Source organism: Bos mutus, chromosome 20, assembly GCF_027580195.1.
Source record: "Bos mutus isolate GX-2022 chromosome 20, NWIPB_WYAK_1.1, whole genome shotgun sequence".
In the NCBI taxonomy this organism is placed as follows: Eukaryota; Metazoa; Chordata; class Mammalia; order Artiodactyla; family Bovidae; genus Bos; species Bos mutus.
The window spans coordinates 38,044,359-38,069,187 of NC_091636.1; the positions used below are offsets into that span (position 1 = coordinate 38,044,359).

A 24,829-nucleotide genomic window follows, 5' to 3' on the forward strand; every position below is an offset into this window, starting at 1 on the left:
CAAGTTTCCCCAGTGGCTCAGCAGTAAAGAATCCACCTGCGATGCAGAAGCTGCAGGAGACATGCATTTGATCCCTGGGCTGGGAAGACTTCCCGGAGAAGGGAATAGCAACCCACTCCAGTATTCTTGCCTGGAGAATTCCATGGACAGAGGAGCCTGGTGGGCTACAGTTCATAGGGCTGCAAAGGGTTGGACATGACTGAAGCAACTGAGCACTATATATTTCATAACTGTCCATTTGGGGGATATAAACAGTGGTGCTTCAATAACAGTGAGTACTTCTAGTGCCATATCCAGGGTTCTAAACACCAATTCCTACTAAAAGAGTTCCTAAAGGAATGGATAAATGTAAAACAGAGGAAGGGAAAGTACAAGCTGAGTCTAGAAATCATGTGCAAGCAAGAAAGAAAAGTCTCCAAAATAATGATGGTAAGAGAATGTATTCCATTGAAGAAATGTGGATCCAGGAGTAAAGACTGATAATAAATGAATAGAGACAGATATATAGGTGGAGGGATAATTAAATAGATGGGGCAGAAGGCAATTTTGTTAGCAACAGTATTTGCTGTTTATACACCAAGTCGTGTCTGACTTTTTGCGACCCCATGGACTGAAGCACACTAGGCTTCCCTGTCCTTTCCTATCTCCCAGAGTTTGCTCAAATGCATGTCCATACAACAGAATGCTGTATGATAAATGAAGAAAGAAAATGGAGTTAAAATCATTAATTTGCCACAAAAGGAATAATTGAATCAGTCAATAAATAGAAAACATAATAAAATGAGTGAGTGAAATTTGATGAAGAACAGAATTTACACAGTTTCAAAAGGACTCCCCACAACTTATTTCCTAATTTGGGCTAAAAAATAGTAGTTTTACAGTTGGGAATCTCACTGGACACCACCTTCAACAAGTGATCAAAGTTATTATCACTAGTATTAGGACAGACTGACATCTCGGGTTTCCTGCTGTGATTCACTGAAATGGAATCAACACAGCTTTTGTAGTATTCCTGCTAAAACTCTGTAATGTGAAGTAGAATGAGAAAACATCAGATAAGCCCAAATTGAGAGCCATTTTACAAAATAAATGTCAGACATGAAAGGAAAACAGAAAGGCTGAGAAATCAATCCTTACTTAAGGGGATGAAACAGACATGATAGCTAAATGCAGTGTGTGATCCCAGACTGATTCCTGCACCAGAAATTAATATTACAACACAGGATATCTATTGAGACAGTTGATCAAATTTGAATAAGTTTGTAGATAAGGTAATGTGATTACACTAATGTCAAATGGTACCTTCATATTGCAGATCAATTTTTTTTTTCCCCATTGAGAAGACATAATATCTGAAAAGATGACAGTTATCAATGTGTATGCTTGTAATCCGGCTTCCCTGGTGGCTCAGCAGTAAAGAACCCACCTGTAATGCAAGAGACATGGGTTCAATCCTTGGATGTGGAAGCTCTCTTGGAGAAAGAAATGGCAACCCACTCCAGTATTCTTTTCTGGGAAATCCTGGCGGGCTACAGTCCATGGGCTGCAAGAGTCGGACATGACTGAGAGACTAAACCACCACCACAACACATATACTCACATAGCCTCAAACAGTATGGCCCAAACACGGAGGGAGGGACTTGGAAGGGAAAAAAGTGCAATAATTATTAGGAGAGTTTAAAATTTTTTCTAAAGAAAAATTTCATACTTTTATAAAAATAGAACATCTTGGTGCTCACCAATCCTATTTTATGATTCCCATTCAGAATTAGTTTCAGCTTTTAGAGGTTCAGTCTTCTGAACCTGGACTTTCAGAGGTGTTTAAATCACTACACTAGCAACTTTCATGAGTGAGTTACTCAGTACTTTCCAAAGAAACTCTGAGAAATAAAGGTAAGTCACTTTCCTTTGGTAATCAATTTCTGAGATCCTGAGCGTGGGACAGTCAGTAGAGATTTTAAGCAGGTACCAGGGAAATGGGGCGTTCCGATGGCCCTAGGAGATCTTTAGGGCAGTTCGAAAGGAGATGGGGGTCCCATAACTTCTGGATGGATCCCTGAAAGGGAGTTGGGTCGGCGCCATTTGGAGGTATAACTTTCTTCGATGTGATTTCCTAAGGTCCTTACCATTACTGGTTCAGAGTGTTTTTCTATCCGGAAGGTCCTGGTGATTACGTGGATTGAGAGGGTTAAGCACACTAATCCCTCCTCCCCACTGCCCAGATTTAGGGAGGGTGAGGACAGAATATCCAATGGTGTACTTTCCTGGGGAGGAGAGGCCAAAGGGCGAGACGGACGTATAGAGCAAAGACCCACAGGATCTCTGTCCCCTGCTCCTGGCCTGCGTCTTTCCTTCACTGCCTGCGCGCTGCGCGTGCGAAGGGCGCGCGGGTTTCGGGCCGCCGGGCGCGCAGTTTAGGGCTCGGCTCCGCAGCCTCTCCGGAGCGACGATGGGGGCGCAGCGGGTGCTTCTTCTAGTCATATATTTACTGCCTGCGCTCCTGCTCTCAGAGGCCGCCAAAATCCTGACTATATCCTCACTGGGTGAGTGCTTGGCCGGAGAATCAGGACAGGCTTGTTCCAGGCTCCCGGCCAGTAGTCATGCCAACAGCCCCCTTAGTCAGAGGGGCTTTTCATATGGTTTTCCAGGCTGGGTTTGTGTCCTAGGTTAGAGGAGGGAGAGGCTGGCGAGGGTTGTGGGGCAGAGAGAGGTCTCTACTACCAAGGTGAAATTATTGATAGACCTGGAGAAGAGGAGCAGTTTCCTAAGCTCTGGATGCGCTTCCCTGTGGGCACAGCGGGAGCCAGAAGTTTTGGTCTATTTCTGAGCTTGAGACCCCAGGCCGTCTCCTCCAAGGTACCTGCGGGATTTTGAAAGGGTCACTTTGAACTTCTGAGCGGTGTGCAACAGATGCCAGTAGAAAGTAGAAGGTGGAGTCCATTTCAGGCTCTGGGGACAGGTGCTCCTGGGACAGCAGCACGAACTGGGACTGTTTCCTAACTGGAAAACTGAGCGGGCGGGCAGACGGGAGGACCCCAGGGCAGTGGCGCATTTGGGAGCCCCTCTCTCACCCGTGCTGATGGAAGCTTTTGAAGGAGAGTGGAACCGTTGATTCTGCGCATCGTGGACCCAGTTTTATTTCCATTACTTTTGCCCCAGAGAGAACAGAAGACAAAAGGGGAAATTTTATCAGGATAAGGAGTCCTCAGAGGATGGAGTTTCTCCATGAGTTTTATTTGACCCATCCTGAAAAGATGGTGGGCTCCCTAGCTTGCTTTTAGATCCCAGAGAACCTGGGGATCCTAGAGCTGGAAGAAATCACAGAACTCTCACTGGGCCTCCCTTTTTATTTCCTGAGAGGAAAACGGAGGGTCAGGGAAATGAGGTGCCTTTTACAAGAGCACAACAGACCTCTCTCCTGGCACACATTGGGAATTCACTTATGATTTCTTACCTCAAAACCATCCTCTTCCACAGATTCCACTCTTTTCCTTTTTTACAGTGGGGATTTCTAAAAAGCCTATTATAAACCTATTTTTCAATGATAGAGGTAACAGAGAAAAAGTTTTCTCTCTTGAAAGTACACTGTCCTCCAGCCTCAACTCCAAGGACAGAGCTGGGGCAGTTAACCAGGTGCCGGAAGCCCCACCTTTGCCCCTTATGAAGAGCCACGTGAACAGCTGTGTCTGTGCCAACCTCTTCTCCCTCGCAGCCATTTCTTCCAACAGTTAATGTGAACAAGAGCAGGCAGTCTAAGCAGGGGTACTATGTTTTATGTAATTTGTGTTACCTCAGGCAACACAAGTATGGATATGAAATACTAGAGTAACTCCCACAGACACACACTATGTAGCTCTGTACCTCTCTCTGGGTTTCGCAGGTGTCAGTGGTAAAGAATCCACCTGCCCATTCAGGAGACCAGGGTTTCCATCCCTGGGTGGAGAAGATCCCCAGAGAAGGAAATGGCAATCCACAGCAGTATTCTTGGCTGGGAAATTCCTTGGACAGAGGAGCCTGATAGGCTATATAGTCCATGGGGTCACACAGAGTTGGACACGACTTATCAACTGAGCCCTGCCCGTACTACTCACCACTGACCCGATGATTATGGGACTTTCCTCTCTCTAAGACCCCGACTTCCCAACTTTGGCAAGTCTGTCCCTTCTCTGGAGATCTGGCTTTCTCTGTTGCTGAGACAGATCAAAGATGCATGATAGTACATAAAAATGCCCCTGGAGATCTGATCTGTTGCTGAGACTCACAGATGCAAGAAAAATGCCCCATGATAGTACATAATTTTAGATAGGCTATTGGTATAATGGAGCTCACATCTCTCCCAAGGATTAAGCCTCTCTTTCTTAAAGATCCCCGGATTGTCCTAGGATGGATGTCCTGTTTCTCATGCATATAAGATACTGCAAGCCCATCCTATGGACCCCACAGTTTTCCTGCTTGTCTTAGTGGATGTGAGACATTCAACTGAGAAACTTCCTGTGAAATATATTTGAATCTCAAGCATTTTGGCTCTAAGTGGTGGCTCCGCATCTTTTCTTCCAATGGCTGTTTCTTAGAACCAAATTCAAGCTTCCATATTTCTGGCTCCTACTCTAGCATTCATGTCCAAAGAGAAGAATTTCAGAAATAGCTTGGATTGACTGCCTATTAGGAACACTCCACACTCACATGCATGGCACTGGGCCAGAATATCTACCAGTACAGTTATTTTTTTAGGCTATGGCCTCTCCATAAGACCCCAGCTAAAATGCAGGGTGTGCCTTAGGCTCAGGAACTCCAAAGACTTAAACACCAAAATTACATTACATTGTTTCAAAGACCACAAGTCATAAGAGGGAATCTTTAATGGAGGATTGCCCTCCACTACAGATCAAAGATAGTGGAGGTCAAAGGTAGATAGGTCAAAGATCTGGGCAGGCAGAATATAGGTATCCAGTTTGGGACTTAACCAGAGTGAGAAAGAGGTACTGGAGAAACTCATCTTTCTCTGCTCACTGTCAGCTTTCTGTTATCTTACCCTGGTTTGCCCCACACCTCCACATCAATTTCATACCCTCAGTTCTCGTCTTCACAAAAATGATATATATTTTTCCTAGGTGGAAGCCATAGTCTACTAATGCACCGGGTGTCTCAGATTCTTCAGGATCATGGTCATAACGTCACTATGCTTTCTAATAGAGGAAGAAGTCTAGCCTCAGGTATCTTTTCTCATAATTATTGAATTCTTCAATCCCAGCCAAAAAGAGGCAGTGCCCTTTGTATAGTACTGCTTAACGCGAAACTTTTTTGAATCTAGTATTGAAATAATGGACAAAATGTGTCGGGGGTGTGTGTATGTTTATGTTAAGTGCTGATATCTTTTTTTTTTTTTTTTTTAGAAAATGTTCCCTCTTCATTTTTTGGAAGCATTTTATTTTTAGATCTATTTATTTTTAATTGAAGGATACTTGCTTTACAATATTGCATCTAGGTTTCTACCAAACATCAACATAAATCAGCCATAGGTCTACCCATGTCCCCTCCCACTTGAATATCCCTCCCACCTTCGTCCCCACTCCACCCCTCTAGGTTGTTGTCGAGCCCCGGTTTGAGCGCCCTGAGTCATACAAGCGCTGGATATCTCAATAACCTCTACATTTTATTTGTCTATAGTTTACCCCCTTATCTGGATGTTACTTTATTTCAGGCAAGCCTCCATACATTATTATGGAAAAATCAGTCGCCTCATGAGTTGTATATAGCAATGTCAGAAGTTCTTGAGTTACTGAATCTAGTGACACCGGTTGAAAGAGTTTCAGCTAAAATGAAGCTTATTAATCCAATCAGCTTTTCTCTGTTGACGGATAAAGATACAGAGGCTCAGGGAACTTGAATGATTTGTTTGAGTTCACATAGCAAGTTAATCCGTTCAGTTCAGTTCAGTCGCTCACTCGTGTCTGACTCTTTGCGACCCCATGAATTGCAGCATGCCAGGCCTCCCTGTCCATCACCAGCTCCCGGAGTTCACTCAAACTCACATCCATCAAGTCGGTGATGCCATCCAGCCATCTCATCCTCTGTCGTCCCCTCTGGTGGGTGAATCTGGGACTTTAAGCTCTGGGTTTCTCCATCAGAGTTGCTAAAACTTAAATTTAAAAAAAAATTTGCAAAATTAAGCAGCTTTGTTGGAAAAAATAAGTCTGAGCAATTATAAAATTCTGAAGATGAATTTCCAGCTTTGCTGTTGTTTAGACTGTTCTAAAGAGCTCCCTGGTGGCTCAGACGGTAAGGCATCTGCCTACAATGCGGGAGACCCGGGTTCAATCCCTGGGTCAGGAAGATCTCCTGGAGAAGGAAATGGCAACCCACTCCAGTATTCTTGCTTGGAAAATCCCATGGACAGAGGAGCCTTGTAGGCTACAGTCCATGGGGTTGCAAAGAGTCCTAATACCGTGTTAATCACCTTCTAGATTGGGTTCCATATTGTTCATCAAATATCCCTTCTATCCATACCCCTTTGTATCTGCCTTGACTGTCAGTCATGAACATTTCATTTTGGTGGTTCCCATGGCTTTGAGAAACTGCCAAAAGACCCTCTATCTCTTTTAGAAACTTACACAACACTCCAAAATCTGCAAACAGTTTGGGGGTTCCTCTTAGTTTTACCTGAGTTTTAATCGAAGTTCAGAGTTTCTTTCAGTATTCACATCTCAATGAAAATTTCTTAGGTTTTGAAATAAAATATTCGTTTTTCTCTTCCCTTGATGGCAGACTAAGATGTTGTATCTTTCATTCTCAGGGCTAAGGTGAGCACCACTTGATATAGTGAGGAGTGCATGAGTCCAGTTAAAGTACCTGTTTAGATAACTTCCCTGTAGTGATTTTTATTTACAACTTAAATAAATGACTTCAAAAATTTAAAGTAGCAGATATTTCTGATATTAGATGTACTATTGTTCCCATCAATAACTGAAATCACAAGTAGCAGGTTCCACCCTAAAGAGAACTTAATTGTCTGAAGTTCTGACTCTTTTCCTTTCCCCAAGACAGCTTCTCTGTATCTCTGTCTACTAGCTGGATGTTCTCCATGTAACAGGTCCTCTTTGTTTTGGGGGAACTATATAGTTACATCACTGATCGACTGGCTTACACACACTCAAGCTGATATCTGCCTAGAGTAACTTTCTCTTGACTGGACAATTCTCACTCTTTTCAGCAAGTTCTGTGTTCTTTGGGTGTGTAAGTATAAGAGTACATCAAAGAAACTCTATGTTGGAATTCAGGCTTTTAACTGGGCTCGTGGGCTCTTCCCTTTATCAAGTGGTGAGTGTCGGACACAACTAAGTGACTTCACTTTCACTTTTCACTTTCATGCATTGGAGAAGGAAATAGCAACCCACTCCAGTATTCTTGCATGGAGAATCCCAAGGACGGCGGAGCCTGGTGGGCTGCCGTCTCTGGGGTTGCACAGAGTCAGACACGACTGAAGCGACTTAGCAGCAGCAGCAGCAGTAGTCTCACCTTAGCCCTGAGAACAAAATATACAATATCTTAGTCTATTGTCATCAAAAGAAGGCAATTTGGGGGGCTTATAAAGCTTAATAAAATACAACTGTATTTCCCTCTGAATTTTAGAACCAGCTGAGAGAAAGTTACAAGAGTTAGACAGATGAATATCAAAATGTCACCTTTATCAAGTTGGTTCAGGAACTTGTCCATAGATATTCATTAAATATCAAAGTTAGGTAACAGCGTGGAAAGAGACCCTGGGTCTCTACAATCTCTGGGTGTTATTCTGCCTCATCAATGGTAGTAGCCATTCTCGGCTTTGGGTCAGTTTAGTTCAGTTCAGTTCATTTGCTCAGTTATGACCGACCCTTTGCAATCCCATGGACTGCAACACACCAGGCCTCCCTGTCCATCACCAACTCCCGGAACTTACCCAAACTCATGTCCATCAAGTTGGTGATGCCATCCAACTATCTCATCCTCTGTCATCCCCTTCTCCTCCTGCCTTCAATCTTTCCCAGCATCAGGGTCTTTTCCAAGGAGTCAGTTCTTCACCTCAGGTGGCCAAAGGATTGGAGCTTCAGCTTCAGCATCAGTCCTTCCAATGAATATTCAGGACTGATTTCCTTTATAATCAACTTGTTTAATCTCCTTGTGGCCCAAGGGATTATCAAGAGTCTTCTCGAACACCACAGTTCAAAAGCATCAATTCTTCAGTGCTCAGCTTTCTTTATAGTCCAACACTCACATCCATACATGACTATTGGAAACATAGCTTTGACTAGACAGACCTTTGTTGGCCAAGTTATGTCTCTGCTTTTTAATATGCTGTCTAGGTTGGTCATAGCTTTTCTTCCAAGTAGCAAGCGTCTTTTAGTTTCATGGCTGCAGTCACCATCAGCAGTGATTTTGGAGCCCCCCCAAAATAAAATTTCTCACTGTTTCCATTATTTCCCCATCTATTTACCTTGAAGTGATGGGACCAGATACCTTGATCTTAGTTTTCTGAATGTTGAGTTTTAAGCCAACTTTTTCACTCTCCTCTTTCACTTTCATCAAGAGGCTCTTTAGTGCTTCTTTGCTTTCTGCCATAAGGGTGGTGTGAGGCTAGTTTGAAACTACTTCGGGTAGTTTCATCACATGTATGCACTGAAAAAAACTCAGGGAGCTTTTCCTCTATGTGGTGCTCTTTTGCTTTTCTGGCATTCTGTGTTATGAATTCTAGCTGCTGTGGGAGACAGCCAGGCCAGATATGGGTACCTCTTCCATGAGCTGTACCCTGGAAATTTTCTTCAGCCAGCCATCAATGCCCTGAACTGCTGGGTGTCCAATGTCTAAAAGCCATTTTATTGTATATCGTTCTTTTATTTTTTTAGTTGTTTAAAGTAGGAAGTAAATATAATCTTGTTACTTCCTCTTGGCCACAGAAATTCCTTATCTTCATTATAAAACATTTTTGAAGTAATATTGCATAAACTGCACAATGGCACCCCACTCCAGTACTCTTGCCTGGAAAATCCCATGGATGGAGGAGCCTGGTAGGCTGCAGTCCATGGGGTCACTAAGAGTCAGACATGACTGAGCAACTTCAATTTCATTTTTCACTTTCATTCATTGGAGAAGGAAATGGCAACCCACTCCAGTGTTCTTGCCTGGAGAATCCCAGGGACGGGGGAGCCTGGTGGGCTGCCGTCTTTGGGGTTGCACAGAGTTGGACACGACTGAAGTGATTTAGCAGCAGCACATATTTAAATACATATGTGTATGTACATACACATATACATACAAATATATCTATAACTGTGAAACCAACATAATTCAGATAGAAAAATATATTTCTTACCCTCCAATATTTCTCATGTCCTTTAGCAGTTTCCCCTTCTGGTCCTCTCTTCTTACTTTTCAATTCTCATTGCCAGTTAATTGCTAATATGTCACCATATGTTACTTTGCATCTTCTAGATTTTACATAAATTTGATCATAATTACTCTTATTTTACTCAGCATAATTATTTTGAGATTCATTTACATCGTGTGTCTGAATAGTTCATTCCCTTTTATGCTGAGTAATGTTCTATTGTGTAGATCATCACAGCATGTTTATTGAATTGCCTGTTGATGGACATTAGGGTTGTTTCCAGTTTTGCACTATTAAAAATAAACCTGCTATCGACACTTGTGACCAAGGCTTTGTGTGAACATGTGCTGTTTTTTCTCTGAAGTAATTGCTAGGAATGCAGTGACAATTAGGTGTATGTAGCATTAGGTGTACCCACTCCAGTGTTCTTGCCTGGAGAATCCCAGAGACGGGGGAGCCTGGTGGGCTGCTGTCTATGGGGTCGCACAGAGTTGGACACGACTGAAGCGACTTAGCAGTAGTAGCAGCAGCAGCATTAGGTGTATGTTTAACTTTTTAAGAAATGGTCAAACTATTTCCTAAAATGGCTCTAATATTCTACTTTCTCACAAAAAGTGAGAATGCAAGTTCCATGTGTACCAAATCCTTGTCAATACTTGGTATAGTTAGTCTTTTCAACTTTAGCCATTCTTGTGTAGGTGTTTAGTTGTATTTAGTTGTGGTTTCTGTTTGCATTTCCTTCATGACTGTTGATGCTAAGCATTTTTTATGTGCTTGTTACTCATATATCTTCATTGGTGATATATGGGTAATACATGATTTATCAGGGCTTCCCTGGTGGCTCAGACAGTAAAGCATCTGCCTGTAATGTGGGAGACCTGGGTTCGATCCGTGGGTTGGGGAAATCCCCTGGTGAAGGGAATAGCAACCTAGTCCAGTATTCTTGCCAGGAAAATTCCATGGATGGAGGAGCCTGGTAGGCTACAGTCCATGAGGTCACAAAGAGTCAGATACTACTGAATGACTTCACTTTCACTTTTCATGGTTTGTCAGATTTTTCCCATTTTCTTTTTTTGGCCACTCCACCCATCTTGCAGGATCATAGTTCCCGAACCAGGGATTGAACTCACTCTCTGGCAAGGAAAGCACTGAATCCTAGTCCATGGACCACCAGGGAATTCCCAAATTTTCCCCATTTTTAAAGTTGAGTAGCTTGTTTTCCTGTTACTGAATTTTCAGAGTCCTTTAAATATATATTTTGAATATAAATATTTCATCATATATAAGCTTTGCAAATATTTTCTCCCAGTTTATGGCTTATCTTTTTCATAGCAGTATATTTTGAAGAGCATAATTTCTAATTTTGATGAGATTGAATTTCATGCTTTTGCTTTATGTATTGGTATGAATATATAATTTTTTGTTTATTCCACTAACATAAATTTCACTGATTGATATTCAAATGTTAAACTAACCTCATTTCATGGGAATGTTGATTGACTTGGTCAAGATATATTTTCTATTTTATATATTTTTAGATGCTGTTGCCTTAAATTTTGGTTTAAAATTTTATATCTGTATTCATGTGGGATATTGCCCTGTGATTTCTTTGAGATATGTTTTCTGGCATTGATATCAGTACAATGCCTGCCTTACAGGATGAATTTGGGAGTGCTCTCTCCTCAGTTTTCCAGAAGAGTTTGGGTCTATGGGGGCTAGTCTGGTGCTGTGATAGGCTGAAAGCCTGAGATTTTGGAAGCTGGTTGGCAGTCCAGATTTGCAGGGGCTGGCCTGATACTATAGGCTTCTCCAATGACTCAGGGGTAAAGGATCCCCCTGCAGTTCAGGAGACACAGGAGATGCAGGTTGGTCCCTGGGTCAGGAAGACCCCTGGAGGAGGAAATGGCAATCCACTCCAGTATTCTTGCCTGGAGAATTTCATGGACAGAGAAGCCTGGTGAGCTGCAATCCATGGGTTTGAAAAGAGTCAGACATGACTGAAGTGACTTCGCAGGCACGTGCATGGCCTGATAACTGGGGTAAACCTGAGTTGTGAGCGTCTTTAGGAGTCTGGGACCATGGGAGCTGTCAGGCAACAGGGTGGGTGAGGGACCTGGGTTTGTGGGAGTGCCTGGGAAGCCTGGTGCCGTGGAAGGCATCTCTGACTGTGGAAGTCATTTCTGTGCTGGGATGGGCCAGTGCCAGGGTACATGGTAAAGTTGAATCTTACTTCACTTTCCTTCTCCCATGGGAAAGGTAACTGTCCCTGTGCTGGGCTGCCTGGGCTTGCTGGAGAGGTAAGGTGGGTAATATGAATCTATCGTTCTTAACTTCTTAAATACATCTTTCCTCATTTCTATGCTTTGCCCAGGTGCTGTGATCCCCTGCCTGGAATCCTTAGCTCCTGTGAAGTTACTTTCATGCATGAATAGTTGTTCAGATTGGTGTTTCTGGGAGGGGATGGGGCTAGATATTCTTATACTGTCATTTTTACTGGTGTTACTTAAGGAGTTTGCTGTTTTCATATTGAAGTGTTTGTGAATTTCTCAAATTCTTTCTGATTTCTAATTTCATTCCACTGTGTTGGAGAAAATAACCTTTTTTTTGTTTGTTTGTTTATTGTGTTTTAGTAATGGCTTAAACGTGGTGTGTTCTAGAGAATGTTCTGTGTGCACTTGAAAAAAATACATTTTGCTGTTGTTGGGTGGAGTGCTTTACAGATGCCTGTTATCCATAATTGGTTTATCAGTTCAGGTCAGTCATATCTGACTCTTTGTGACCCCATGAATTGCAGCACGCCAGGCCTCCCTGTCCATCACCAACTCCCGGAGTTTACCCAAATTCACGTATATCGAGTCAGTGATGCCATCCAGCCATCTCATCCTCTGTTGTCCCATTCTCCTCCTGCCCCCAATCCCTCCCAGCATCAGAGTCTTTTCCAATGAGTCAACTCTTTGCATGAGGTGGCCAAAGTACTGGAGTTTCAGCTTTAGCATCATTCCTTCCAAAGAACACCCAGGACTGATCTCCTTCAGAACGGACTGGTTGGATCTCCTTGCAGTCCAAGGGACTCTCAAGAGTCTTCTCCAACACCACAGTTCAAAAGCATCAATTCTTCAGCGCTCAGCTTTCTTCATAGTCCAACTCTCACATCCATACATGACCACTGGAAAAACAATAGCCTTGACTAGATGGACCTTTGTTGGCAAAGTAATGTCTCTGCTTTTGAATATGCTATCTAGGTTGGCAGTAACTTTCCTTCCAAGGAGTAAGCATCTTTTAATTTCATGCCTGCAGTCACCATCTGCAGTGATTTTGGAGCCCCATAAAATAAAGTCTGACACTGTTTCCACTATTTCCCCATTTATTTCTCATGAAGTGAATTGGTTTATAGTTGTGTTCAAACATTTGGCTTCCTTGTTGATATTCTAATTCTGCATCCATTTTAGTTCTCCCTTTTTTATCTTCTTTACATTAAGTGGATATTTTTTATTTTGTACTTTAAGTTCTTTAATAATTTCTTCACTATTTTGAAAGTTTTTTTTTTTTTTCCCTTAGCAGATGTTCTTCAGTTCAGTCCAGTCTCTCAGTCGTGTCTGACTCTTTGTGACCCCATGGACTGCAGCACACCAGGCCTCCCTGTCCATCACCAGCTCCTGGAGTTTACCCAAATTCATGTCCATTGAGTCAGTGATGCCATCCAACCATCTCATCCTCTACTGTTCCCTTCTCCTCCTGCCTTCAATCTTTCCCAACATCAGGGTCTTTTCAAAGGAGTAAGCTCTTCCCATCAGGTGGCGAAGTATTGGAGTTTCAGCTTCAACATCAGTCTTTTCAATGAACACCCAGGACTGATCTCCTTTAGGATGGACTGGTTGGATCTCCTTGCAGTCCAAGGGACTCTCAAGAGTCTTCTCCAACACCACAGTTCAAAAGCATAAATTCTTCGGTGCTCAGCCTTCTTCACAGTCCAACTCTCACATCCATACATGACTACTGGAAAAACCATAGCCTTGACTAGATGGACCTTTATTGATAAAGTAATGTCTCTGCTTTTTAATATGCTATCTAGGTTGGTCATAACTTTCCTTCCAAGGAGTAAGCATCTTTTAATTTCATGGTTGCAGTCACCATTTGCAGTGATTTTGGAGCCACCCCAAAATAAAGTCAGCCACTGTTTCCACTGTTTCCCCATCTATTTGTCACGAAGTTATGGGACCATATGCCATGATCTTTTCTGGTTTTCTGAATGTTGAGCTTTAAGCCAACTTTTTCAGACTCCTTTTTCACTTTCATCAAGAGGCTCTTCAGTTTTTCTTTGCTTTCTGCCATAAGGGTGGTGTCATCTGCATATCTGAGGTTATTGATATTTCTCCTGGCAATCTTGATTCCAGCTTGTGCTTCCTCCAGCCCAGCATTTCTTATGATGTACTCTGCATATAAGTCAAGCAAGCAGGGTGACAATATACAGCCTTGATGTACTGCTTTTCCTATTTGGAACCAGTCCGTTGTTCCATGTCCAGTTCTAACTGTTGCTTCCTGACCTGCAAAGAGGTTTCTCAAGAGGCAGGTGAGGTGGTCTGGTATTCCAATCTCTTTCAGAATTTTCCATAGTTTATTGTGATCCACACAGTCAAAGGTTTTGGCATAATCAATAAAGTAGAAATAGATGTTTTTCTCGAACTCTCTTTTTTGACAATCCAGCGGATGTTGGCAATTTGATCTCTGGTTCCTCTGCCTTTTCTAAAACCAGCTTGAACATCTGGAAGTTCACGGTTCATGTATTGTTGAAGCCTGGCTTGGATAATTTTCACCATTACTTTACTAGCATGTGAGATGAGTGCAATTGTGTGGTAGTTTGAGCATTCTTTGGAATTGCCTTTCTTTGGGATTGGAATGAAAACTGGCCTTTTCCAGTCCTGTGGCCACTGCTGAGTTTTCCAAATTTGCTGGCATAGTGAATGCAGCACTTTCACAGCATCATCTTTTAGGACTTGAGATAGTTCAGCTGGAATTCCATCACCTCTACTAGCTTTGTTCATAGTGATGCTTCCTAAGGCCCACTTGACCTCACAGTCCAGGATGTTTGGCTCTAGGTGAGTAGTCACACCATCGTGATTATCTGTGAAGATCTTTTTTGTACAGTTCTTCTGTGTATTCTTGCCACCTCTTCTTAATATCTTCTGCTTCTGTTAGGTCTATGCCATTTCTGTCCTTTATTGAGCCAATCTTTGCATGAAATGTTCCCTTGGTGTCTCAAATTTTCTTGAAGAGATCTCTAGTCTTTCCCATTGTATTGCTTTCCTCTATTTCTTTGCACTGATCACTGAGGAAGACTTTCTTATCTCTCCTTGCTATTCTTTGGAACTCTGCATTCAGATGCTTATGTCCTTCCTTTTCTCCTTTGCTTTTTGCTTCTCTTCTTCTCACAGCTATTTGTAAGGCTTCCCTAGACAGCCGTTTTGCTTTTTTGCATTTCTTTTTCTTCAGGATGGTCTTGATCCCTGTCTCCAGTACAATGTCACAAACCTCTGTCCATAGTTCATCAGGGACTCTATCAGGTCTAGTCTCTTAAATCTATTTGTCACTTCTACTGTATAATCGAAAGGGATTTGATTTAGGTCATACCTGAATGGTCTAGTGGTTTTCCCTACTTTCTTCAATTTAAGTCTGATTTTGGCAATAAGGAGTTCATGATCTGAGCCACAGTCAAATCCCGGTCTTGTTCTTGCTGACTGTATAGAGCTTCTCGATCTTTGGGTGCAAAGAATATAATCAGTCTGATTTTGGTGTTGACCACCTGTTGATGTCCATGTGTAGAGTCTTCTCTTGTGTTGTTGGAAGAGGGTGTTTGCTATATCCAGTGCATTCTCTTGGCAAAATTCTATTAGCCTTTGCCCTACTTCATTCTGTACTCCAAGGCCAAATTTGCCTGTTACTCCAGGCATTTCTTGACTTTCTACTTCTGCATTCCAGTCCCCTATAATGAAAAGGACATCTTTTTGGGGTGTAAGTTCTAGAAGGTCTTGTAGGTCTTCATAGCAGTTGTTCTAGGACTTACTATATACATCTTATCTCAGAATCACCTGCTTGGAACTGCCCTGGAGGTCCAGTGGTCAGGATTCTGTGCTTCCACTAGAGGGGGTGTGGGTTTGATCCCTGGTCAAGGAACTAAGATCCCACATGCTACCCTGTGCAGCTAAGAGATATGTATATATACATACATATATACCAAGTGGGCTTCCCAAGTGGCTAAAGTGGTAAAGAATCTGGCTGCCGATGCAGGAGATGCAGGAGACACAGGTTCCATCCCTGGGTTGGAAAGATCCCCTGAGTAGGAAATGGCAAAACCCACTCCAGTATTCTTGCCTGGAAAATTCCATGGACAGAGGAGCCTGGTGGGCTAAAGTCCATGGGGTCGCAAAGAGCCAGACACCACTAAGCCACTGGACACATGTATGTATGTGTGTGTGTGTGTATGTGTGTATTATATATATATATAGTCAATTGCTTAATTAAATTTCTGCTAACTTAATTCCAGTGAGATATAGAGCTATTACTCATTTGTAGAGTAACATAGAGTTCTCCATTGTCTTCTTTTCAATGGTGTTTTTGTTACACACATTACATCTATAAATGTTACAGACTGAACAATACTTTATTATAGTTATTACTTAAATTATTTTTATATCTTTTATGAAGGAGGAAAAGTATATATATAAAACTATTGTTCTATCAAACTTAGTATTTTTAATTTGTGTTTCTCATAATTTTGTGTGTTAGTACCATCTGGATTCTTTTTCTTGGCCCAGTTTGGCTTTCCTCAGCCCCAGTGCTCTTTTTGTTGTTGGCAATATATTACATTTCCATGTGTTATAGACCCAATAATATATTATATAACATACTATATAATATATACATATTGTTTTGTAGGATTTCTTTTAAAATAAGTTATGAGAACTTTGAAGATAAGCAAATAGATCTCTTTCTGGAAAGACTGAGGATGTATGAGTCCGCTGCTCTCTGCTGGGCCAGGAGGGTTAGCCATAGTGGATCCGCATGAGCAGATGGAAACCTGTTACTTAATTTGCTATATCCTTGTGTTCTTGTGGATGCCATATGCTCTGAAATCTAGAGGTTTGGGGGTCTTGTCCATCAAGTAGAGGTTTTAAATGCTGGACCTCCAGATGTTGGGGTTCCAACCCTTTGCTTCTCAGAAAGAAGCTGGGAATTGTGAGTTCCTTCCCAATTGTGGGTTGTTGTGTCAAGGCTGGGATTTATGGTAAGACTGTGTCTCAGTCTCTCCTACCCATTTTTTAAAAAAATATAAATTTATTTATTTTAATTGGAGGCTAATTACTTTACAATATTATATTGCTTTTGCCATATATCAACATGAATCCACCATGGGTGCACACGTGTTCCCCATACTGAACTCCCCTCCCTCTTCCCTCCCCATACCATCCGTCTTGGTTATCCCAGTGCACCAGCCCCGAGCATCCTGTATCATGCATCGAACCTGGACTGGCGATTCGCTTCACATAGATATTGTACATGTTTCAATGCCATTCTCCCAAATCATCCCACCCTTGCCCTCTTCCATAGAGTCCAAAAGACTGTTCTATACATCTGTGTCTCTTTTGCTGCCTCACATACAGGGTTATCATTACCATTTTCTAAATTCCACATATATGCGTTAGTATACTGTATTTGTGTTTTCCTTTCTGGCTTACTTCACTCTGTATAATAGATTCCAGTTTCATCCACCTCATTAGAACTGATTCAAGTGTATTCTTTTTAATGGCTGAGTATTATTCCATTGTGTATATGTACCACAGCTTTCTTATCCATTCGTCTGCTGATGGACACCTAGGTTACTTCCATGTCCTGGCTATTATAAACAGTACTGTGATGAACATTGGGGTACATGTGTCTCTTTCAATAATGGTTTCTTGGTGTGTATGCCCAGCAGTGGGATTGCTGAGTCATATGGCAGAGTACATCATGAGAAATGCTGGGCTGGAAGAAGCACAAGCTGGAATCAAGATTGCCAAGAGAAATATCAATAACCTCAGATATGCAGATGACACCACCCTTATGGCAGAAAGTGAAGAAGAACTAAAAAGCCTCTTGATGAAAGTGAAAGAGGAGAGTGAAAAAGTTGGCTTAAAGCTCAACATTCAGAAAACTGGTCCCATCACTTTATGGAAAATAGATGGGGAAACAATGGAAACAGTGGCTGACTTTATTTTTTTGGGCTCCAAAATCACTGCAGATGGTGATTGCAGCCATGAAGATGCTTACTCCTTGGAAGGAAAGTTATGACCAACCTAGATAACATATTGAAAAGCAGAGACATTACTTTGCCAACAAAGGTCCGTCTAATCAAGGCTATGGTTTTTCCAGTGGTCATGTATGGATGTGAGAGTTGGACTGTGAAGAAAGCTGAGTGCTGAAGAATTGATGCTTTTGAACTGTGGTGTTGGAGAAAACTCTTGAGAGTCCCTTGGACTGCAAGGAGATCCAACCAGTCCATTCTGAAGAAGATCAGTCCTGGGTGTTCTTTGGAAGGAATGATGCTAAAGCTGAAACTCCAATACTTTGGCCCCTTCGTGCAAACAGTTGACTCATTGGAAAAGACCCTAATGCTGGGAGGGATTGGGGGCAGGAGGAGAATGGGACGACAGAGGATGAGATGGCTGGATGGCATCACTGACTTGATGGACGTGAGTTTGCATGAACTCGGGGAGTTGGTGATGGACAGGGAGGCCTGGTGTGCTGCAATTCATGGGGTCCCAAAGAGTCGGACATGACTGAGACTGAACTGAGCTGAACTGATGGCAGTTCTATTTCCAGTTTTTTAAGGAATCTCCACATTGTTCTCCATAGTGGCTGTACTAGTTTGCATTCCCATCAACAGTGTAAGAGGGTTCCCTTTTCTCCACACCTTCTCCAGCATTTATTGCTTGTAGACTTTTGGATAGCAGCCATTCTGACTGGTGTAAAATAGTACCTCATTATGGTTTTTATTTGCATTTCTCTGATAATGAGTGATCTTGAGCATCTTTTCATGTGATTGTTAGCCATCTGCATGTCTTCTTTGGAGAAATGTCTGTTTAGTTCTTTGGCCCATTTTTTGATTGGGTCATTTATTTTTCTGGAATTGAGCTGCAGGAGTTGCTTGTATACTTTTGAGATTAATTCTTTGTCAGTTGCTTCATTTGCTATTATTTTCTCCCATTCTGAAGGTTGTCTTTTCACCTTGCTTATAGTTTCCTTTGTTGTTCAAAAGTTTTAATTTTAATTAGGTCCCATTTGTTTATTTTTGCTTTTATTTCCAATATTCTGGGAGGTGGGCCATAGAGGATCCTGCTGTGATTTATGTCAGAGAGTGTTTTGCCTGTGTTCTCCTCTAGGAGTTTTATAGTTTCTGGTCTTACGTTTAGATCTTTAATCCATTTTGAGTTTATTTTTGTGTATGGTGTTAGAAACTGTTCCAGTTTCATTCTTTTACAAGTGGTTGACCAGTTTTCCCAGCACCACTTGTTAAAGAGATTGTCTTTTCTCCATAGTATATTCTTGCCTCCTTTGTCAAAGATAAGGTGTCCATAGGTGCATGGATTTATCTCTGGGCTTTCTATTTTATTCCATTGATCTATATTTCTGTCTTTGTGCCAGTACCATACCGTTTTGATGACTGTGGCTTTTTAGTAGAGCCTGAAGTCAGGCAGGTTGATTCCTCCAGTTCCATTCTTCTTTCTTAAGATAGCTTTGGCTATTCGAGGTTTTTTGTATTTCCATACAAATTGTGAAATTATTTGTTCTAGCTCTTTGAAAAATATCGTTGGTAGCTTGATAGGGATTGCGTTGAACCTATAGATTGCTTTGGGTAGTATACTCATTTTCACTATATTGATTCTTCTGATCCATGAACAGATCTATTAGTGTCCTCTTTGATTTCTTTCACCAGTGTTTTATAGTTTTCTATATATAGGTCTTTAGTTTCTTTAGGTAGATATATTCCTAAGTATTTTATTCTTTTCGTTGCAATGGTGAATGGAATTCTTTCCTTAATTTCTCTTTCTATTTTCTCATTATTAGTGTATGGGAATGCAAGGGATTTCTGTGTGTTGATTTTATATCCTGCAACTTTACTATATTCATTGATTAGCTCTAGTAATTTTCTGGTGGAGTCTTTAGGGTTTTCTATGTAGAGGATCATGTCATCTGCAAACAGTGAGAGTTTTACTTCTTTTCCAATTTGTATCCCTTTTATTTCTTTTTCTGCTCTGATTGCTGTGGCCAAAACTTCCAAAACTATGTTGAATAGTAGTGGTGAAAGTGGGAAGGAACCCTTGTCTTGTTCCTGACTTTAGGGGAAATGCTTTCAATTTTTCACCATTGCCTCCTACCCATTTTGATGTGCTGTTTTCTTTTTTCGCTCAATAGATGCATAGTCACTCATCTAGTTCCTGGATTTCTTTCAGAGGGAATTTATCTGTATGTAGCTACAGATATGATGGGTTTATGGAGCCATCAAATAGAAGTTCAAGAGCCTCCTACATCACCATCATTTTTAAAAAACCTTTTTATTTTGTATTGGAGTATAGCCAATTAACAATGTTGTGATAGCTTCAGGTGAACAGTGAAGGGCCTCAGCCATACATATAAATGGCTGAGGCTCCCAACTCCCCTCTCATCCAGGCTGCTGCTGCGTAACATTGAGCAGAGTTCCATTGCTATACAGTAGGTCTTTTTGTTTATTCTTTTTTGAACATAGCAGTGTGTACATGTCCATCCCAAACTTCCCAACTATCCCTTCCTTCCAGTCTTCTCCCCCACCCCTGGGGCAACCGTAAGTTCATTCTCTAAGTCTGTGAGTCTCTTTCTATTTTGTAAATAAGTTCATTTGCATCATTTCTTTTTTCAATTCCACATATAAGGGATGCCATATGGTATTTCTCCTTCTGTGTCTGATTTACTTCATTCAATATGTATGTCACCATTTTGAATTGGAACTGACAACTTCATTCTTTTGTGTGTGGAGATCTAGTTTTCCCAGTATCACTTGTTGAAAAGACTTTGTTTTCTCATTGAATGGTCATGGTCCCTGGTCAAAAATGTTTTGGGGAGCTTTTTTATATTGGTCTGCATTTCTGTTTTATTCCAGTTCCATACTATATTAATTACTGTAGCTTTCTAGTGAATTTTGAAATCAGGAAGTGTGATTCCTCTAGCTTTGTTCTTTTTCATGATTGCTTTGGCTATGCATGATACAGTGGTAAAGAATCTGCCTACCAATGCAGGAGATGCAAGAGACTCTGGTTCAATCACTGTGTCAGGAAGATCCCCTGGAATATTAAATGGCAACCCACTCCAGTATTCTTGCTTGGAAAATTCCATGGACAGAGGAGCGTGGGCTATAGTCTATAGGGTCACAAACTATGGGACGTGACTGAGCATGGGTGCTTGTGTCATTGGCTATTTCAGATATTAGAGATTTCAAAGTAGTTTTAAGATGGTTTTTTTTCCCCCCATTACTGCAAAAGACATCATTGGGATTTTGATAGGGATTGCATTGAATCTGTAGATCATTTTGGGTGGTATTGACATCTTAACAACTGAGTCTTCCAATTCATGAACATGGAAATGTATTTACATTTATTTGTCTCCTCTAATTTCTTTCAAAATTGCTTTGCAGTTTTCACTTCACAAATCTTTCAACTCTTTGGCTAAGCTAAATCCCAAGTACTTTATTCTTTTTGATGCTACTGTATTTGGAATTATTTTTGAAAATATTTTAAAGTATTCATTTATAGTATAGAAAGGCAACTGATTTTTATGTATGAACTTTTTATCTTGCTACTTTGATGAATTCACTTTTTAGTTCCAACATTTTTTGTGGAATCTTTAGGGTTTTAACATGTAAGATTACATCATCTGTGAACAGAGATTCTTTTACTTTTCCTTTCCAATTTGGATGCCCTTTTTTCCTTCTTTGCTTCCTTTGCCTGACTACTCTGGCTACATCTTCCAGTACTATATTGAATAGAAATAGTTAAGAGGTCTCCTTGTCTTGTTACTGACCTTAGTGAAAAGTTTTCAGTCTTTCTTCACTGAGTATAATGTTTGCTATTGGTTTTTCATACATAGTTTTTATTATGTTGAGGTTCAGTTCAGTTCAGTTCAGTCACTCAGTCGTGTCCAACTCTTTGCAACCCCATGAACTGCAGCACGCCAGGCCTCCCTGTCCATCACCAACTCCCAGAGTCCACCCAAACTCATGTCCATCGAGTCAGTGATGCCATCCAGCCATCTCATCCTCTGTCATCCCCTTCTCCTCCTGCCCCCAATCTTTCCAAGCATCAGGGTCTTTTCAAATGAGTCAGCCCTTCACATCAGGTGGCCAAAGTATTGGAGTTTCAGCTTCAACATCAGTTCTTCCAATGAACACCCAGGACTGATCTCCTTTAGGATGGACTGGTTGGATCTCTTTGCAGTCCAAGGGACTCTCAAGAGTTGAGGAAGTTTTCCTTCTATTCCTAGTTTGTTGAGTGTTTTTTTTTTTTTTTAAATTATGAATGGATTTTGAATTTTATCAAATACTTTTTCTGCATCAGTTGAATTGGTCATGTGATTTTTGTCCTTCATTCTGTTAATCTGGTATCTTTTATCAATTGGTTTTGTTTACTGAGGTATCTTTGCCTTCGAGGAATAAACCATTGTGTATAATCCTCTTCATATTCTGTTGAATTTTATTTGCTGCTTTTTTTTGAGGGCTTTTGTATCAATGTTTATAAAGGACATTAGTCTATAGGTTTCCTTTTTTCGTAGTGTGCTTGTCTGGCTTTCCCAGATTGGGAAAGGAGTACATCAAGGCTGGCATATTGTCACCCTGCTTGTTTAACTTATATGCAGAGTACATCATGTGAAATGTCATGTGGATGAAGCACAAGCACAAGCACAAGCTGGAATCAAGATTGCCAGGAGAAACATCAATAACCTCAGATATGCAGATGATGCCACACTTAGCAGAAAGCAAAGAGGAACTAAAAAGCCTCTTGATATAGGTGAAAGAGAAGAATGAAAAAGCTGGCTTAAAACTCAGCATTCAAAAAACAAAGATCATGGCATCCGATCCCATCACTTCACGGCAAACAGAAGGGGAAACAATGGAAACAGAGATAGATTTTATTTCCTTGGGCCCCAAAATCACGGCAGATGGTGACTGCAGCCATGAAATTAAAAGATATTTGCTCCTTGGAAGAAAAGCTATGACTAACCTCTACAGCATATTAAAAAGCAGAGGCATTACATTGCCAACAAAGGTCCGTCTGGTCAAGGCTATGGTTTTGCCAGTAGTCATGTATGGATGTGATAATTGGAGTATAAAGAAAGATGAATGCCGAAGAATTTATGCTTTCGAACTGTGGTGTTGGAGAAGACTCTTGAGAACCCCTTGGACTGTAAGGAGATCAAACCAGTCAATCGTAAAAGAAATCAGTTTTGAATATTCATTGGAAGGACTGATGCTGAAGCCAAAACTCCAATACTTTGGCCACCTGAGGTGAAGAACTGACTCCTTAGAAAAGATCCTGATGTTGGGAAAGATTGAAGGCAGGATGAGAAGGGGATGATAGAGGATGAGATGGTTGGATGACATCACCAACTCGATGGATGTGAATTTGAGCAAGCTCCAGGAGTTGGTGATGGACAGGGAAGCCTGGTGTGCTGCAGTCCATAGGGTTGCAAAGAGCTGGACACGAGTGCATGACTGAACTGTACTGAACTGTCTGGCTTTGGTATCAGGGAAATGCTGGCTTCATAAAATGAGTTTGAAAGTGTTTCCATCTGTTCAACTCTTTGGAACAATTTGAGAAGGAGTAGCATTTTGAGAAGAAGCATTTCTTCTTTAAATGTTTGGTAGGATTTACTAGTGCTACTATTGGATCCAGGGCTTGATTTTATTGAGAGATTTTGACTGCTGATTTAATTTCCTTATGACTTATAAATCTATTCAAATTTTCTATTTCTTTATGATTTACTATTAATTGGTTTTATGTCTCTAAGAATTTTAAAATTTCATCTAGATTATCCAATTTGTTGGTGTACAGTTTTTCACATATTTCTTATAATACTAATTTCTGTATAACTGGCAATGACACCATTTTCAATTTGGATTTTAGTAATTTGAGTATTCGCTCTCTCTCTTTTTTTCTTAGTATTTCTAGCTAAATATTTGTCAATTTTATTGATCTTTTCACCCTGGAAGTTGCAAGCCCTCCATGGACTATGAGTTTCAAAATAATTATTTTAGAAGATTCTGTCAGTGCGTTTGTTGTTTAGATGGAGAGACAAATTTTTGGTGCTTCCTACTCTATCATCTTCCCAGAATCCTCCCCACTGTGTGTTGACCTAATTTTTTTTCATAGCATATATGTGTGCACAAATATATGTATATTATATATGCATTTATATATAACTTAAATACAAAGTATACCACTTACCATGTGTGTATCCTTGACTGTTTGACACCCCATTCATCTTTGTCTTCTCACCTGTTAAATGAGGAATACCTTTAATCAAAGGCTTTGAATGGAACTCTAGCAGTTTAAATTGAATAAAAGTGACTGAATATTTGTAAAGTTCTTAATAAGTATTGTCATATGATTAAAGGAATGAGAGGGCAAGAACAAATTCAAAAAGCAAACATCTAAATATATATAAAATTATTGCAATAAGTACACTATGATATCATGCTAATTTTGGTCTGAGTTATGTGACATATTAAATATTTCCCTGTTGGTGTTTTCTTAGATTTAGAAAAGGAGGAACACTCATTCCAGGTTATCAGTTGGCATTCACCTGGAGATCTTGAAAATGAAATAAGGAAACATCTGGATTTGTTTGTGACAGAAGCTTTGCACAACAGGTAATTTATTCTCTCAATGAAAGACCTAGTATTTCAGTGATACAAATAAATGGATGGATACATGGATACTGGGAATAAGTTTAAGAGCAGTAGATGAGTTGATGGATAAATGGATGGAGAGAAGGAAGAATGATATGGGGTGATGGGTGGATGGATGAAGCAGATGATTTTCATACTATCTAGTCTGTATATTGTCCTTTTCCCATGAAAAACATGAATTTCTGCTTTTAGTTGTGGCAGATAGTTGTGAGGGATTGTTGCTCCTGGATCTTGTTGGTGATACATCACTTACAAAACTTTGTGTATACTCTCCCCAACACAGAAGGAGGGATAGACAACCTAATTTATCATTGTTGGTAAACAAACCCTACCCACCATTTTATACTTATTTTTTCTCCATTCTCCTTATATAAATTCAAGAATGGAAAAACACTCATCATGAATATTGATTTTTTTTTCATACCTTGAAATGTTGCTCTTTTAAATACATTAAAAATACCTCAAATACTTTGATGAAGCACAGTGAGAGATGAGTC

General features: G+C 40.7%; 1 protein-coding gene across 2 annotated transcripts in view; it reads left to right on the plus strand.

Annotated features, from left to right (window-relative positions):
- Window positions 1-2,449: 2,449 nt before the first annotated feature.
- Window positions 2,450-24,829, plus strand: part of LOC102269536 (UDP-glucuronosyltransferase 3A1) — a 37,253-nt gene continuing 14,873 nt past the window's right edge. The window contains exons 1-3 of one of the 2 annotated variants that reach the window (XM_005911356.3): window positions 2,450-2,543; window positions 5,112-5,213; window positions 24,179-24,293. In XM_005911356.3, coding sequence (XP_005911418.1) covers window positions 2,450-2,543; window positions 5,112-5,213; window positions 24,179-24,293 — 311 coding nt within the window. The remainder of the gene's footprint in view (window positions 2,544-5,111; window positions 5,214-24,178; window positions 24,294-24,829) is intronic. The other variant, XM_005911357.3, reaches the window with a different exon arrangement.